This window comes from Rhinopithecus roxellana, chromosome 2, assembly GCF_007565055.1.
Source record: "Rhinopithecus roxellana isolate Shanxi Qingling chromosome 2, ASM756505v1, whole genome shotgun sequence".
Classification (NCBI taxonomy): Eukaryota; Metazoa; Chordata; class Mammalia; order Primates; family Cercopithecidae; genus Rhinopithecus; species Rhinopithecus roxellana.
Window position 1 is genome coordinate 77,563,485 of NC_044550.1, and position 16,430 is coordinate 77,579,914.

The 16,430-nt window shown below is 40.5% G+C and overlaps 1 protein-coding gene across 1 annotated transcript in view; it reads right to left on the reverse strand.

Annotated features, from left to right (window-relative positions):
* Positions 1–16,430, reverse strand: part of TBC1D9 (TBC1 domain family member 9) — a 139,312-nt gene that overhangs the window by 36,011 nt on the left and 86,871 nt on the right. Inside the window, exons 7-13 of the mRNA XM_010355931.2 lie at positions 14,480–14,686; positions 13,395–13,565; positions 12,684–12,834; positions 5,518–5,732; positions 3,556–3,673; positions 1,445–1,730; positions 1,014–1,143 (exon numbers count right to left, since the gene is read on the reverse strand). Coding sequence (XP_010354233.1) covers positions 1,014–1,143; positions 1,445–1,730; positions 3,556–3,673; positions 5,518–5,732; positions 12,684–12,834; positions 13,395–13,565; positions 14,480–14,686 — 1,278 coding nt within the window. The remainder of the gene's footprint in view (positions 1–1,013; positions 1,144–1,444; positions 1,731–3,555; positions 3,674–5,517; positions 5,733–12,683; positions 12,835–13,394; positions 13,566–14,479; positions 14,687–16,430) is intronic.

The following is a 16,430-nucleotide window of genomic DNA, read 5'->3' on the forward strand; positions in this document are numbered from 1 at the left end:
ACTCATCAAGACATCCAGGCTCCATTCAGTGTCCATCTCTGGAGGTCAAAGCTGTCAGCTAGCACAGAACTACTTACTTCTGACCAGTAGTTCTCACAATGTAGAAGGAAGCAGGTAAACCTATGGTCTCAGTGTATTCCCTCTAAAACGCCTGTTGAAAATTAATCCCCATCGCAGCAGTGTTGGAAAGTGGGGTCTCATAGGAGGTATTTAGTGTGGAGTCCTAATTAGGGAAAGGGAATTGGGCTAGCAGGACCCAGGGAAAGCAAAATAAATAAATTTATAAATAAATAATCAAAACAAATAAGCTATAAGTCTACCCTTCTTCATGATCAAGGGCACATAGCTCTCCTGCACAAATAACTCATAATCTTCCTGTGCCCAGCTATCACCAGACCCTCGGCTGACAGAAAAATGCAAGTTAGCTCACTACAACTGCGGTGCTCTCAGTACTGCACAAAGCCCTCTCCAGCACACAGCACGAGAACCATCCTATAAAATCCCCAACAAGCCTTTGTCTCTTTGCAGTTAACTCCTCTCTTGCTAACTTGCCCATTGCATCCTTGAAATGTATTTTCATGCTTTCCTTAATAAATCTGCTTTTCTTTACTTACAACTGCCTTGGTAAATTCTTCCTACTATCCACATGATAGCAGCCTCAGATAGTTGCCAATCACCTGCAACACTGAGGTCATGAAGACTCTGCCCTCACAAATGGATTAACGTCACTATAAAAAGGTCTTATGAGCATGGGTTCTCTCTCTTCTGCTAGTGAAGTCGTGGTATTCCTCCCCTCTGGAGGATGCCGCATGCAAGGTGCCATCTTGGAAGCAGAAAGTCCAGGCCCTAACCTGCCAATGCCTTGATTTGGGGTGTCCCAAAGTCTAGAATTGAGAAATAAATATTTGTTCTTTGCCCAGTCTGTGGTATTCTGTTATATCAGCACAAAACAGGCAGCAATGGAAGTGTGGAATGCATGGTCAAGCTCTGCTCAGCTAGGAAACAAGACCTACCTCGTAGGAAGTTCTGATGAGTCTGAAGATGTCTACCTCAGGGTAAGGTTCCACATCGTCGCTGAGCAAGGAGTGGAGGTGAGGAATGGGAGGCAATGTGCTGTCTTTATTGGTCACACTGTCTAAATACCTGGAAGAAGAATGCATCAGAAGTCACAGGGAGAAGAAACTGGAATCCTCCCATTATAATTCTCCAATCACTTTCTGCAAGTTCTACATTTTAAAACAAAGGACTAGAGTTTCTTTAAAGATGGAAAGAGAGAAAGAAATTCTGTTAATTTCTAAAGAAAAAGCATATGAAAATAAATCGTCAGCCACAGGAAGAAGCGAGCATTATGATCACCATCAAATCAGTTAAGACTCACGAAATGAAGAGAAAGCATGAGGAAGAAAACCGGAGGTGGTTTTCAAAGTGAGGCTTAGTACGATACCTTCCCAAAACGGTCATGGCCTCCCCATCATCCTTGCAGTTCAACAGTTTGTCCACATTTGCATCCAGCACAGCTAGGGCCAACTGGAATATCACTTTAATTCCTTCATAGAAGAAACAGTCAACAACCACAACTGCACTCTCAAAAGGCATCACACTGAGAAATAGTGTGAGGAACCAAGACAGGGAGATGGTGGAAATCACGCCCAGGTCTTGCATGCAGTCATACAGCTGTGGGACGTAGTCTCGTGCTAGCTCCTCAAAGACACCTTGGTCCACCAGTGCACCTGTAGCAGCGAGGTACACAAAAAGGCACAGCTTAGCCAACTACACAGTGTAACTAAAGAATCCATTCAAACAACTTGACTAATAATCCAGTTCACAATGACTGCTAGCACAGGACTCTGTTCCTTTCTGCTAACTGTTCTGCTGTGACTGTTACTAGACCAAGGTGTCAACACAGCTCAGTCACCAGATTAGTTCTGGCTGCATCTTCTTTTTCGGGGCTCTTCCTGTCCCGTTTTCCCTTCCAAAAAAGAACAATCACATGACAATTATAAGGGTTGTTAAGAAAGCCAGTTTATAAAGTTTTCATGACATACAATTAGTTATTGTGTTGGCAACATAATGTTTGGTTTGGCATGAAATATACATCCATGTATAGTCATGCATCACTTAACAATGGAGACATGTTCTGAGAAATGGGTTGTCAGGCGAATTTGTCATGTCAGCATCTTAGAAAGTACTCACACAAACCTAGGCGGTAGAGCCTTACTACACACCTAGGCTGTATGGCATAGCCTATTGCTCCTAGGCTCCAAACCTGTATAGCACATTACTGTACTAAATACTGCAGGCAACTATAACATAATGGTAAATACTTGTGTATCAAAACATAGAAATGAAACAGTAAATATACAGTATTATAATCTAATGGGACATCTGTTGTATATGCAGTCCATCATCAGCCAGAACATCAACACATGACTACAGTTCCAAATGTACATCTAAGCAGCTTAGCTGGCAAACTTTTATTTATTAAAATAATATTAATAATAATAATTCCAGCACTTTGGGAGGCTGAGGCAGGTGGATCACCTGAGGTCAGGAGTTCAAGACCAGCCTGGCTAACATGGTGAAACCCTGTCTCTACTGAAAATACAAAAATTAGCCAGGCATGGTGGCGGGAGTCTGTATAGTCTCAGCTACTCAGGGACTGAGGCAGGAGAATCGCTTGAACCTGGGAGGCGGAGGTTGCAGTGAGCCAAGTTCACGCCACTGCACTCCAGCCTGGGCAACAGAGCTAGATGGTCTCAAAAAAAAAAAAAAAAAAAAAAAAAAATCACACTTCCGGATGCGTGGTGCCCATGTATTAATCATTTTTTAAAACAATTACTTTTTTTAAAACTTAAAAGCATTCCTGTTGTACACATTCATGATCAACTTAAGGACATTTTTGATAATATTTTCAGTAATCAAATTCATGTGCAAATGTTTAGAAATATAGAAAGAAAGCAAGCGAGAAGCATAAACAATATACTGTATGACCCTAGCAATGAAAAGCTTGTCCTGCTAAAATGAATCACTGACATTTGAGAGAATTACAAGGAGTTACAGCAATAAATTAAATCCTCAAAACAGGTGTTTGCTTTGCAATAAAAACAGTCCTGAAAAATACCTTAGAAACCTAGTTTTCAATAAACCTCTATATTCTATTTTTTCTACCCCAGATAGCCTTTTTTTGGGGGGGGGCTGGGAATACCTCTGTATTTCATAGGTTCCCATCCTCTTTATTAATTTTCTTATCAAATCTCTTTGTGTTGATGGTACGTATACCTGGTGTAGCTCTCACATGTCAGAGTGACACACACATCAAATATTTTCTAAAATAATTTCTGGAGCAGTGGTATGTGTGTAGTCCCTTAAACTCCATGGGGCTCCTTTGTATACAACCATATTAATTCAACCTCTCTCATTTCCATTTTGAAAAACTGGAGTAGTCTGAAACTCTTCTGGCTTATGGTGACCAGAAATAGTGTTCCAGCTGGTACCTCTCTAAAAACATCTTGTTGACAAGACATAGGTTGAAATGTTAAATGCATCTCCACCTACCCACAACTCTGGTGTTGTAGTAATCTGGGAGCATGCGCTCACACAAAGCCACGAGCAGCCAGAAAGCTTCCTCCTCTTTGGCATAAAGCAGCAGCACTGAAGTGACAATATTCATGGCCTAAAAAAGTGAAAGAGGATGTCAACAAATACAGTTTAAAATATAAGAAATTCTGTTAGCATATTAAAATTACTCAGTTATTCTCACAGGGGCTGGCAAACCTTTTCTATGAAAGGTTAGATAAACATGTTTAGGCTTTGGAGGCTATACATAGTCTCTGTCACATATTCTTCTGAGTTTTGTTTTATGACCCTTTAAAAATGTAAAATCTTGAGCCTTGAACCAGTAAGTTTGCAGAGTCTTCCTCAGCACCAATATTCACCAGACAGAGCCCTGAACTCCTACTGGCAAACCCCTATTCCAAAAATTTGCCCAAAGGCTATTTCACAAAGCTTTTAACCTGCTAAAATCTCTCAATGTTCTTAATTCAGTGAGGTAAACATTTCCTTTGTAACTTTCCATAATGGTTTCTATAATCAGGTACACATGGCTCCAGGCTTTCCTCACAGAACAATGAAACCTTTCAGACTTGGAGTCCTCACCCAACATTTCCATCTGGAGAGAGATGGTAGTGATAACTGAGAGTGATTTAAATTCTAAAGTAACTGTACTTTATTAAAAGATATTATCAGATACCTCATAACCACTCTAGACCCAACTACTTTAATAGTCTTCTTAATTAAAAAGATGAAGATTAAAAGATAAATATGAACTTTATTATATTAGAGGCCAATTATCTCCTATGCTTTTGATCTCCTAGAAACCAGTAACTGTTCATCAGGCTTCTACAATATAATTTCAAAAAAGGTATTTTGGTTGAATAGGCTCTTTCTTGTAAGTCTTACTCATTTTGTTCCCAAGTGACATCATCATGGAAATTCCACTTGAGAATTAACCTGCTGATCCTAGTACATGATGATGGTCCCTGCCAGTTCAGTGGAGATAGGTTTTTTAGGGGTCTACCTTGTAACAGGCTCTGGACTAGGTATTGGAAGATGAGGGACACAGTGGTGATATCTTGCAGGTCCTAAATGCTAGTGTTAGATAAAACAAAGATGAAAAGGTTAACTAGTCTGTGTGGGGGGTTATTTAAATTGAAAGTTATAAAAAGGTAAACTAATGCAGTAAAGGGAGACTAACATGTGCATGCACGTGCACTTGCGTGTTGAAGTAGGAGTTCAGCCTCTTTTAGCTTTTGCTGGATGGTCAGGGAAGGCCTCTATGACGATATAGCCTTTGATTCTAAGGTCATGTTATTTTGGAGCTTCCCAAATTTTGGCATCTATACCAGTACAAGAGATGACTTTTGTTGGTATGTAGGCACCTTTCTTAATACTAAGTTAAGCATTTATTTTAGTGTGTATTAAGACATAACCCTAGCATATAAAAGCTCTATTTAAGGACATGATTACTTAAGAGGATGCAAAGTAGGAACACTGTGGCGAGCCACAGTGACAGGCCTGGTGCTCAGGATGCTCTCTCTTCCTCCAGGGTGGGATGAGGGTTGAGGCAGGGAGTGATCAGAAGGATCTTCTCCAGGTCACTAGCTAGGCAGTGGTGAATCCAGAAAGGGTTCCTCCGCTCAGTGCAGTGGTTCTCAACCCAGGATGATTCTGCCTCTCAGACACTTAGCAATATCTAGAGACATTTCTGGTTGTTACAACTGGGGATTTTCTACCAGCATCTAGTGGGTAGGGGCCAGCGATGTTACTAAACATTCTACAAAGAACAGAACAGCCCATACAACAAAGAATTAACCAGTCCAGAGTGTCAACAGTGCCAAGGTTGAGAGGGCCTGGGGAAGTCATAGTTCTGTTAACCGTAAACCTTCCTTCCCACTATGTGTTGGCAAATAAATAGAACTTTTATTTTATTTTTTAGCATAAACCACCTGTGACATTTACCTGGCAATACCCTATGTTGGGATTTCGAAAAGCATAAGCTGTTAAGACTCTCCTTAGTGCAGCAATGCCCATTTCATTCTGAAAAGCTGGGTGTTCTGGAAGGGAGCGGTGTAAATCCCTCTCAATCTCCTCCGTGGCGAGATTATACTTCCCCATGGACTTCTCCACTAAGTCTTCATAGTACCCAGGATGTGTGGCCTTTTCATTGATGGCACCTGAGATATATCCAACAGATACAATATCAAAAATGTGAGCGCTCTGCCCTTTGGTTTGCAACTACAGCTTACGATTGAACCACTTTACTTCCCTACCTCTCAAAGGAAACTTGCAAGAGAAGGTGAAATCACAGATGTGGTATGTTGCAATCGTGGCTAGACTGGTGAATTTTCCTGTGGCCTCCTTCCCTCTTTCAGTTCCACAGTAGGCTGGCTACTTAAAAACTTTCCTAAGGTAGAGGTTCCCAAGCTACAAAACCATGCACCGAGGAATGACCACACAGTCCCAACGGGCCGCTTAGGAGCACAGGTGGGGAGGTCACCATAACAAGCCAGGCTGACGCTTCACCTTCTCATTGCTCTCTTCAACCCCAGCAGCTTTGCTTTTATTTTATTGTGGTTTTCATTAAGATTTCACTTGAAAAAGGAGGGTCTGACTCTCAAAATAAGTTTGAAAACTGCCTGCTAACCTGTTAGTTCTGAAGGGTTTAACAGCCATATTGAGGAGAAGGTGGAGATACTTGGTGGGGTTTTTCAAATTGCAGAGAGTGGTAAGAGTATTCCTAGCAGTGGTGAGTCATCATTAGTGATGGAAGTTCCTTGGGTGGTGGGGATGAGGATGGAGAGTTATACTGAGCCTCATCCATTTGAGATACTTACACTTTAGGATTCTTTAAGACAGAAAAACCCTATATGCAAATATCTACTTCTCAATCTAAATTTTAATTACATTACTGTTGGGAAGACTGAATATTCACATGCAGAAGAATGAAAATGAACCCTTTTTTTTTATACCGTGTACCAAAATTAATGCAAAATGGATTAAAGTTTTAACACAGTTCCTGAAACCATAAAACTGGTAGAAGAAAATATAGAGAGAAAATGCTTCTTGACACTGATATGGCAATTATTTTTTGGATGTGACACCAATAGCACAGGCAGCAAAAGCAAAAATCAGACAAGTGGGATGGCATCAAACTAAAAAGCTCTGCACAGCAAAGGAAGCAATCAAAAAGCAACTTAATGGCAGAAAATATCTGCAAACCATATGTCTGATAAGGGGTCAATATACAAAATATATAAGGAATTCACAGAACTCAATAGTCTAAACCAAACAACCTGATTTTAAAATGGGCAAAGGAAATGAACAGACAGTTCTCAAAAGAAGGTATACAAATCACCCAACAGGTGATTTAAAAGTGCTCAACATCACTAATCATCAGGGACATGCAAATCAAAACTACAATGAAACACCACCTCATACCTGTCAGAATGGCTATGATCAAAAAGACAAAAGATAACAAGTGTTGGCAAGGATGTGGAGAGAAAGGGAACCCTTGTACGCTCTGGTGGGAATGTAAATTGCTACAGCCATTATAGAAAACGGTATAGACATTCCCTAAACTAAAAATAGAGCTACCTTATGATCCAGTAATCCCACTCTAAGCATATATCCAAAAGAAGTGAAATCAGCATCCTGAAGAAATATCTGCACTCCCATGTTTATTGCAGCATTTTCACAACAGGCAAGATACAGAAACAATCTAAATGCCCATTAAGAGATGAATGGATAAAGAAAATGGGGCATATATACAAAATGGGATACTATATTCAGCCTATAAGAGGGGAAGTTCTGTCATTTTTGATAACGTGGTTGAACCCGGAGGACATTATGCTAAGTGAAATAAGCCAGGCACAGAAAGACAAGTAATACATGTTCTCAGTTATATATGGAATCTAATACAGTCAAACTCATAGAAACAGAGAATAGAATGGTGATTACCAGGAGCTAAGGAAGGGGGAAAATGGAGAGATGCTGGTTAAAGGGTATAGAGCTTCAGTTATAAGAAATGAAAATTTTCTGAAGATCTCATGTAATACTGTATTCTACACTTGAAATTTGCTAAGAGGGTAGATCTTAAGTATTCTCTCACCAAACTCTCCCCACCAAAAAAAAAACAAGAAAAAAAGACAAAAAGAAAAAACATAGTAACAATGTGAGGTAATAGGTATGTTAAATTAGCTTGATTACAGTAATCATTTCACAATGTATATCAAATCAATACACCTTAAATATATATAATTTGTATTTGTCAATTATACCTCAACAATGCTGGAAAAAATGAATGAGTTCATGAAGGCTGCAGGATACAAGATCAATACACAAAACCTATAGGCTAGCAATGAATAATCTGAAAATGAAAGTAAGAAAAGAATTCCCTTTACTATAGCATCAAAAAGAATAAAATATTTCGGAATAACTATAACAAAACACATGTAAGAGTTGCACACTGCGGCCGGGCGCCGTGGCTCAAGGCTGTAATCCCAGCACTTTGGGAGGCCGAGACGGGCGGATCACGAGGTCAGGAGATCGAGACCATCCTGGCTAACATGGTGAAACCCCGTCTCTACTAAAAAATACAAAAAAAAAAAACTAGCCGGGTGAGGTGGCGGGTGCCTGTAGTCCCAGCTACTCCAGAGGCTGAGGCAGGAGAATGGCGTAAACCCGGGAGGCGGAGCTTGCAGTGAGCTGAGATCCGGCCACTGCACTCCATCCTGGGCGACAGAGCGAGACTCCGTCTCAAAAAAAAAAAAAAAAAAAAAAAGAGTTGCACACTGCAAACTATAAAATATTGCTAAAAGAAATGGACAGACTTAAATAAAAGATGTTCTGTGTTTATGGGTTGGAAGACTTAATGTTGTTAAGATAGAAAAACTCCCAAATTGATCTACAGATTCAACACAATACCTATCAAAATCCCAGCTGTCCTTTTTGCAAAAATTGGCTAGCTGGTCCTAAAATTCATATGCAACTTCAAGAGACTCAAAAAAGAACAAGAAAATTGGAGGACTCACACTTCCCAAGTTCAACTCACTGCAAAGCTACAGTAAGCAAGACAGTGCAGTACTGGCATAAAGACAGACATACAGATCAATGGACTAGATTTAAGAGTCCAGAAATAAATCCTAACATTTAAGGTCTATTAATGTTTAACAAGGGTGCTAAGATAATTCAATGGGGGAAAGAATAGTATTTTCAACAAACGGTGCTAGGACAACTGGATATTCATACGGAAAAGAATGAATTAGACTGTCACCTTCATCTCACACCACATAAAAAATTAACTCAAGGCCGGGTGCAGTGGCTTACGCCTGTAATCTCAGCACTTTGGGAGGCCTAGGCGGGTGTATCACGACGAGGTCAGGAGTTTGAGACCAGCCTGATGAACATGGTGAAACCCTGTCTCTACTAAAAATACAAAAATTAGCCAGGCATGGTGGTGCATGCCTGTAATCCCAGCTACTCAGGAGGCTGAAGCAGGAGAATCACTTGAACCGGGAGAAGGAGGATTCAGTGAGCCGAGATCATGCCATTGCACTCCAGCCTGGGCGACAGAGTGAGACTCAGTCTCCAGGAAAAAAAAAAAAAAAAAAAAAAAAAAAAAAGAACCTCAAAATGACCTAACTATAAGAGCTAAAACCATGAACTCTTAGAAGAAAGTATGGGTATAAATCTTCATGTCATGAGAGCAGAGTGACAAAAGAAAAAATAGATAAATTGTTATTTCATTAAAATTAAATTTTTTTGTGCTTCGAAGGATACCATCAAGACAGTGAAAAGACAATGCACAGAATGGGAGAATTTTTAGAAAAAATCTGATAATCAATTTGTATCTCAAATATGTTTAAAACTTTTACAACTCAATAATTAAAAGATAACCCAATTAAGAGCAGGCAAAGGATCTGAGTACATATTTCTACAAAGAAGATATAGAAGTGGTCAGTAAGTGCATGAAAAAATGCTCAACATCATTATCCTTCAGGAGAATGTAAATCAAAATAATGTTTAACCTTTAAAAGGTTAAACAGAGTTACCACACGAACGAGAAATTCCACTTCATTCATACATTCAAGAGAAATAGAAGCAGGTGTCCATATAAAAACCTGTATTTAAAAAATTTTAAACTTTCTACTTTTCTAAATTTTAAGTCTGTATTTTATTTTTTGAGCGAGGGTCTTGCTGAGTCACCCAAGCTGGGGTGCAGAGGTCTGATCATGGCTCACTGCAGCCTCAACCTCCCAGGCTCAGACGATCCTCCCATCTCAGATTCTTGAGTAGCTGGGACTCCATGTGCATGCCACCACACCCAGTTAGTTTTAAAAAAATCTGTTTTGTAGAGATGGGGTCTCACTATGTTGCCTGGGTTGGTCTCAAACTCCTGGGCTCAAGTGATCCTCCCGCCTTGGCTTCGCAAAGTGCTGGGATTACAGGCATGGGCCACTGTGCCCAGCCCACACAAAAACATGTAGATGAACATTCATAGCAGCATTATTCATAGGAACCAAAAAGTAGAAACAACCTAAATGTTTATCAACTGAAAAACGAATGAACATAGTGTAGTATATCCATACAATGATATAATATTTGGCCATAACAAGGAATGAAATGCTGATACATGCTACAGCATGATGGAACCTTGAACACAGTATGCTATGTGAAAGAAACCAGTCACAAAAAACTACATATTATATGATTCCATTTATACAAAATGTCTAGCAACAGAAAGTAGTCTGGTGGTTGCCTGGGGCTGGGAGGCGGCTTGAGGGGAATGGAACTACCAGTCTGTATTTCCAAACACTTTATATCTATTTTCTAAGTGGATAAAAGGTATGGGGTATTTTGGGGAGATGACAAATGTTCTATAATTGTGATCATTGTACAATTCTGTGAATATACTAAAAAAAAAAAAAAAAGCCACTGAATTGTACACCTTAACTGGTAAGTTGTGAATTGTATCTCAATAAAGATATCATAAAAATATATAATTTTTATATATTTTTATATATAAATGATATATATATTGACAGGGTATACACTCACATTTCATAATTCAGAAAATTGGAGTCCCAAGACTCCTGGACTGGCCCAGGCCTTGTCTCTGACGGTCACTAAGAGAGCTGGCCTCACCACTCACGCTTGCCCTGGAAAAGCCAACCCGGCTGACAGGGACGTAACGCTGGCTTTTGCTCTGCTGTTGTGGGAGAGATACTGTGATTTTTTGTCATCTCACCTGCATTTCATGTCAGTGGGTACAGAATTCAGGTCATGAGGCTGTCGCCCTAAGGGTCACAGGGAGCAGGTGAGACGCAAGTTGGGCTCTGGCCTGGAGCTGTGCTCTCTTCATGACAGGCTGGCCCTCAGGCGAACCCCATTCCTGGATGTGGAAATACGGGCTCAGTTATCGCCCCAAAAGAGGGCTGCCATTAAAGGAAATGCTGCCGTTAAAGGAAACGCTGCCGTTAAAGGAAACGCTGGGTCTAACTCTCAACATTATCTCTGAGATACGGCTGTGTACTATTGATGTATATACTAGTTTCCCGGTACTCGTCTTGAGTTTCATTTTCACTTAAAACACAGCTATAAATAACTTCTAATTTGAACAAGGAAGATGAAAATGGAACTCTGTTTACTCTGTCAGTGATGTGAATCTGGTTGTCAAGGTGACTAGTTCACCAAACACAGGGAAGACAAGAGAAGACTGGATGGTAATGATCTTCTTGGGTTTGAATTATAATTAGAGATGAGTTGACTCAAATTTAGGTTTCTAAATGAGGAGCTATGGCTGGTCTACTTAGGGAAAATGAGGCCAGGCACAGTGGCTCATGACTGTCATCACAGCACTTTGGGAGGCTGAGGTAGGGGATTGATTGAGCCTACAAGTTTGAGACCAGCCTGGGCAACACAGCAAGATGCCTATTTCTACAAAAAGAAAGAAGGAAAGAAAAATGAAAAATAAGACATGTATTAAATAAATATAGAACAAACTAGTTTCACATGAAATAGACAAAATCAATTATTTTTCAGGATTATATGTCCCTATTTCTGAGACATTTATACATCTCATTATGGGCATTTACATCTACTTTTACAAAGAGCTATAGGTTTTTTTAAAGGCTTTCCTGTGAGTCTGGTAATTATTAATTTTAATATCACTTTCTAAGAATAAAAGCTTTTAATAATAGCATTTGTGTCAGACCATCTTAGGTTCAAATAAAAATATTCACATAAGCCAATAGGCTTGATATGATTATATTTCAGGCTTCAATCTAGATAGAGCAACTGATTTACATGTGAAAGTAAAGTTAGTGAAACTAAGGAGTGCTCTGATATCTGAGATACTAAAGATCCCTGAGACACACTCAGTGCTTCAGATGGGAGGCAGCAATGTGGGCTTAGCCTGAAGGATCTCTGGTTTCTGTAGCAGGGCTCAAAGATCTGATGTGACAGAATGATAGACAGGCACAAGAGCCAGTTCTGTGGACCAATAAAGATGGATACCTCTTCACCACTGGTCCATGGACATGTCCCCTTCTGTCCTTCCTGGCATCTCTGGCTTGAAGTACAAGGTATGATCTGAGTAGGCTTTTATTTCCAGTGCAGACTCTGGCCTCACCTTTATGGTTCCAGTGATGACCAAAGACTTCAGGAGGTGGCAAAAATCAAACACCTGGCCTTTTCATTCCTCTCATTTCTTTCCTCCCACGTCCCTACCCGATGACTGCTCTGAGGATGTGTCACACTTAAACATTCTCAATGAACTTGACGTAGCTGGGAAAGGAAAAAAGAACTACCCAAGTCACAAAGTATTCTGCTCTTTTACTTCAGGTTCTCCTTTATTCCTAAATAGCCTGACTGAAGAAATGGAAGTACTTATAAAGACTCGAAGGATGGTGGCTTCAACATTTGGTCTGCTTCCTATGGGTCCTATAATTTTATAAAGGGAACAATAATTGAGGGACTTCAATACTCTGGTGAGGAAACATGATGTAGCTTTCAACTGGGGGATGCATATTTGAAAGAACCCCTGAGGCATGACTGAAGGCACAGAGAGGCCCTGGCGTGGAGTCCCACAGACTCTGACGCCAGCACTCCCAGCCCAGCGGCCGTACCTGACAGCAGCAGCCAGAGCTCCCCACGCATGCTCTCCGGGATGCCCTTCAACACCAGCTCCCGCGTTTTCTCTGTGCGGTACATGCAGATCCCTTGCCCGTACTCAGCAAAGTGAATCTTCCAGGCTTGCTCTTTCAGAAACTCTTTGGCCTGAAAGGGATAATGAAACATTACGACATCCAAAGTACCCTGAGGATGGTAAGAGAAGAGTGATGGAAGGTCAGAACATGTTCCCTGCTGAATGGAGTGACAAGTTCCAGAAAGAACTCATGAGAAAAAGGAAGTCAGATTTTCTGGAGTTCTCTAATTTTACACATCTATCATGGCCTGCAGCTCTGCCACAAAGCTTTTGGGCCCAGAGTCAGAATCCTACTTACCTGATATTGTATTTACGGTTTTATGTCTACACCCCCAAGTGAAGGTAAGTTAATGATGTTTAAATATGGGCTGAGAAATCAGGTATTTATTTGTTGGTTTAACTTAAGCAAGAGCGAAAAACCAAACAAGACCAAAAGAAGTCACCTGTACCCTCTGTAGCTCACCTCCTTCCATGAAGCCACTGTGAAAGTTATAATATATTTAGACCAAAATCTGCTTAATAGGAAAATCTCCATTGACACAGGCATGTGTGAATTTACTTATAGTAAAAAATATTGTTAGTGGCATTGTTCAAATCTACAGAGTTTCATGGAAAAGTGAGAGGCACCCACCAATTTCGGGTTGAACTCCTCAGGAGACCGCCGCCGATACATGGTCATCAGGGTCTGTGTGGCTGTGGGGACGCTGTTGCCATTTAGGTTAAACTGGCGCTCTCCATCAGCATCAGAGCTCGTGCTTCTCTGGGGGCTGGAGGAGACGAGGCTGCTGGGTCGAGAGTACACCTGTCAATACAGAGAGGAACAAGACATTGGGAGGACACGGGCAATATAACCTACTTCTTCAGTGTCTTCTGTATGGTTATCAAAAGCTCCATCATTTTTTCCCAGGATGTTTCTTGTTATGTGAAGAAACAGGAGAAAAGCAGCCAGCCATCATTCTGGCAGGGATTAGACAGGTGGCTGGGTCCCGGGTTGCAGCACTTCAATGCTCACAACAGGTTTCTGAATCTTCATGTTTTAGATGTATATTCGCAACAAAGTGCTTGCCCATTTGTTTATCTGATTTGCATGTATGCAAAGCATGTCATGGTTGAATCAGCAGCTATGGCTGCCTCATCACCCCATTGAGTTTCTGGTGCCTCAAAAATGCCCATATAAGCTTGGAGCAGGTGAATGGAGACAGGGATGTTATGTGTGAGCTTACCACCTTCAAAACATGTTTTATCTGCCAGTAACTTCCTCTAACCATTCAGCTAGTTGCCTGTCTTTTCAGGCCTCCAATTTTCCTGAATGTTGGTCCAGGGAAGAATTCCACAGGGACCCAATATATATTTTATCATAATAAAATCAACATAATGATTTGTATTTCAGGTTTGAGACTTTATTTAGTGACCTCTGTACCATTCTCAATAATGTCACTATATGGACCCAAGTCACTTGCTATGTAACTAGAACAGATTACTTAAGAATTTCTTCAAGTATAAAATAAAAGTGTTATTCCAGGTGATCTGTAAGGTTCCTTCCAAATCTATCACCCCAAATACAAAGTCCTTGAGATTTAAATGAGATATTGCTGAGATATCACTCTGGGCATCAGATGCAAAGCTGGAAGATCAAACAAAATGGGCAAGGAAGTGAACACACTTGGGCACAGGAAGAGGATAAACCAAAAATGCTTTCAGGTGTCTTCCACAGACCTCATCATCTGAACTGTTGTAGCTTCCTGCAAACTCCTTGTCAGAATATATTTTGGAAGTAGTCTGTTGTAGGAAATCTGAGATCCTTTGCACTAGAAAGTCTCTATCTTTCAAGTTGGCAAATAGGAAGGTCATCCTGTTTCGGGTGCTGATGGATAAGGGACTGGGGAGCACACTGGAGCTGTCTGCCTTTTCTACAATTGTCACCTGAAAAGAAGTGGGAAACAAAGAGCATTATTTTCCAAGAATTACCCAACAGTAGCCTATGAGCAGCACTAAAGGAGGAAGGTGGCACTTTCATTGTTCTGTAGGAACCACCTATATTTTATTGAGCCAAAACTGAGACTCTTTGACTCTGTTCCAGTAAAATAAAACAGTTCAAAACAATCAAATTGGAGCTTATAGTAGAAACTGGAATCGTCTTGCTGGTTTTTCCAAATCAGTGGTTCAAAACTGGGACTTTTTTCCTCTCAGGAGACATCTGGTAACATCTGGAGGCATTCTGGGTTGTCACAAGTGGAGGGAAACTACTGGCATCTGGTAGTAGAGTCCCAGGGATGCTGCTAAACATCCTACAGTACACAGGACAGCCGCTGCCATCCCACTCCACCCCCATCCTACAGTACACAGGACAGCCCCTGCCATCCCACTCCACCCCCATCCTACGGTACGCAGGACAGCCCCTGCCATCCCACTCCACTCCCATCCTACGGAACGCAGGGCAGCCCCTGCCATCCCACTCCACTCGCATCCTATGGTACGCAGGACAGCCCCTGCCATCCCACTCCACCCCCAGCGAAAGCCCGTCCCAAAATGTCAATAGCTCCCAGGTTGAGAAACCTTGCTAAAAAGGAATTATTTGATTTTCATTAAAATTTCATGGAGCTATAAGAGAGAAGGCTCCTAGCTGCTTCATCAGCCATAAGAGACAGAAAACAACCCAGGATACTAGTTCCTTTTACCAAGCTTAATGTTGGAATGGTTTTCAAAATACCACCAATCCTTCAAATGTTTCATTTAGACTCCACGGCTTTTCATCCTTCACCTTTGACCACTGCAAAGTTTTAAAGGTTCTTTTCTTAACAGACATGTAAAGAATGTAAACAGCTTAATTGCAACCCTATCTGAACTACCAGACCGTGTGTGTGTGCATGTGCACATGTGTGTGCCTACCCCATTGGGCAAATGAAAGGAAAGGAAGACATCTGTTTTAGCTCTCAACTGAAGACATATATGGGTGATTTATAATAGGATTTTCATCAACTGGAAACTGGGATAAATACATTAAGACTTTTTAGCACATTAGAAAACAAATCTCAAGGCAAGCACTAGAAAAATGGTTTACTTGCAGCAGCTCTGACAATATACTTAAAGCTAAGAATTTTTCCCCTTCTTCATTTCTGCCTGCAAGCAGTCTAGACAGGTTAAACTTTAAGCTGTTCATTAGCATTTTCATGTGAAATATACTTCCTCCAAAGCACAACTTTAGAAACGTTTTCCCTACTGAAGACTAAGTAACCTATTGAAGTTGTCTAAAAACTCTTGCATGCCTAAAAAAACAAGTCTGCTTGGGGTCCATCGAGGGAAAAAGTGTAGCGTCTGACTTCTGTTTTCAGAATATATGTGTTAGAGTATATACATGATTCACTTAATATCTATATTAAATATATGTATTAATATATGACATATATAATATACACTATATATTAAACATACATTATAGAATATTAAAATAAATATTAAAGGAATCTTCTGAGACACCTGAAGTTGTACATAAGGATTTTCTTTCTAATGAAATAAATGCTAGATAACAGAGGGAAATACCTCCTTTTCATGAAAAGAATTTTCCCATAACACTTAAGGCATGTATTAAAGAATACTCATTTTTTAAAAATCCACAAAAGCCCCTCTTCTCACATCAAATTTTTACTAGCTCTTTTGGTCATGAGCT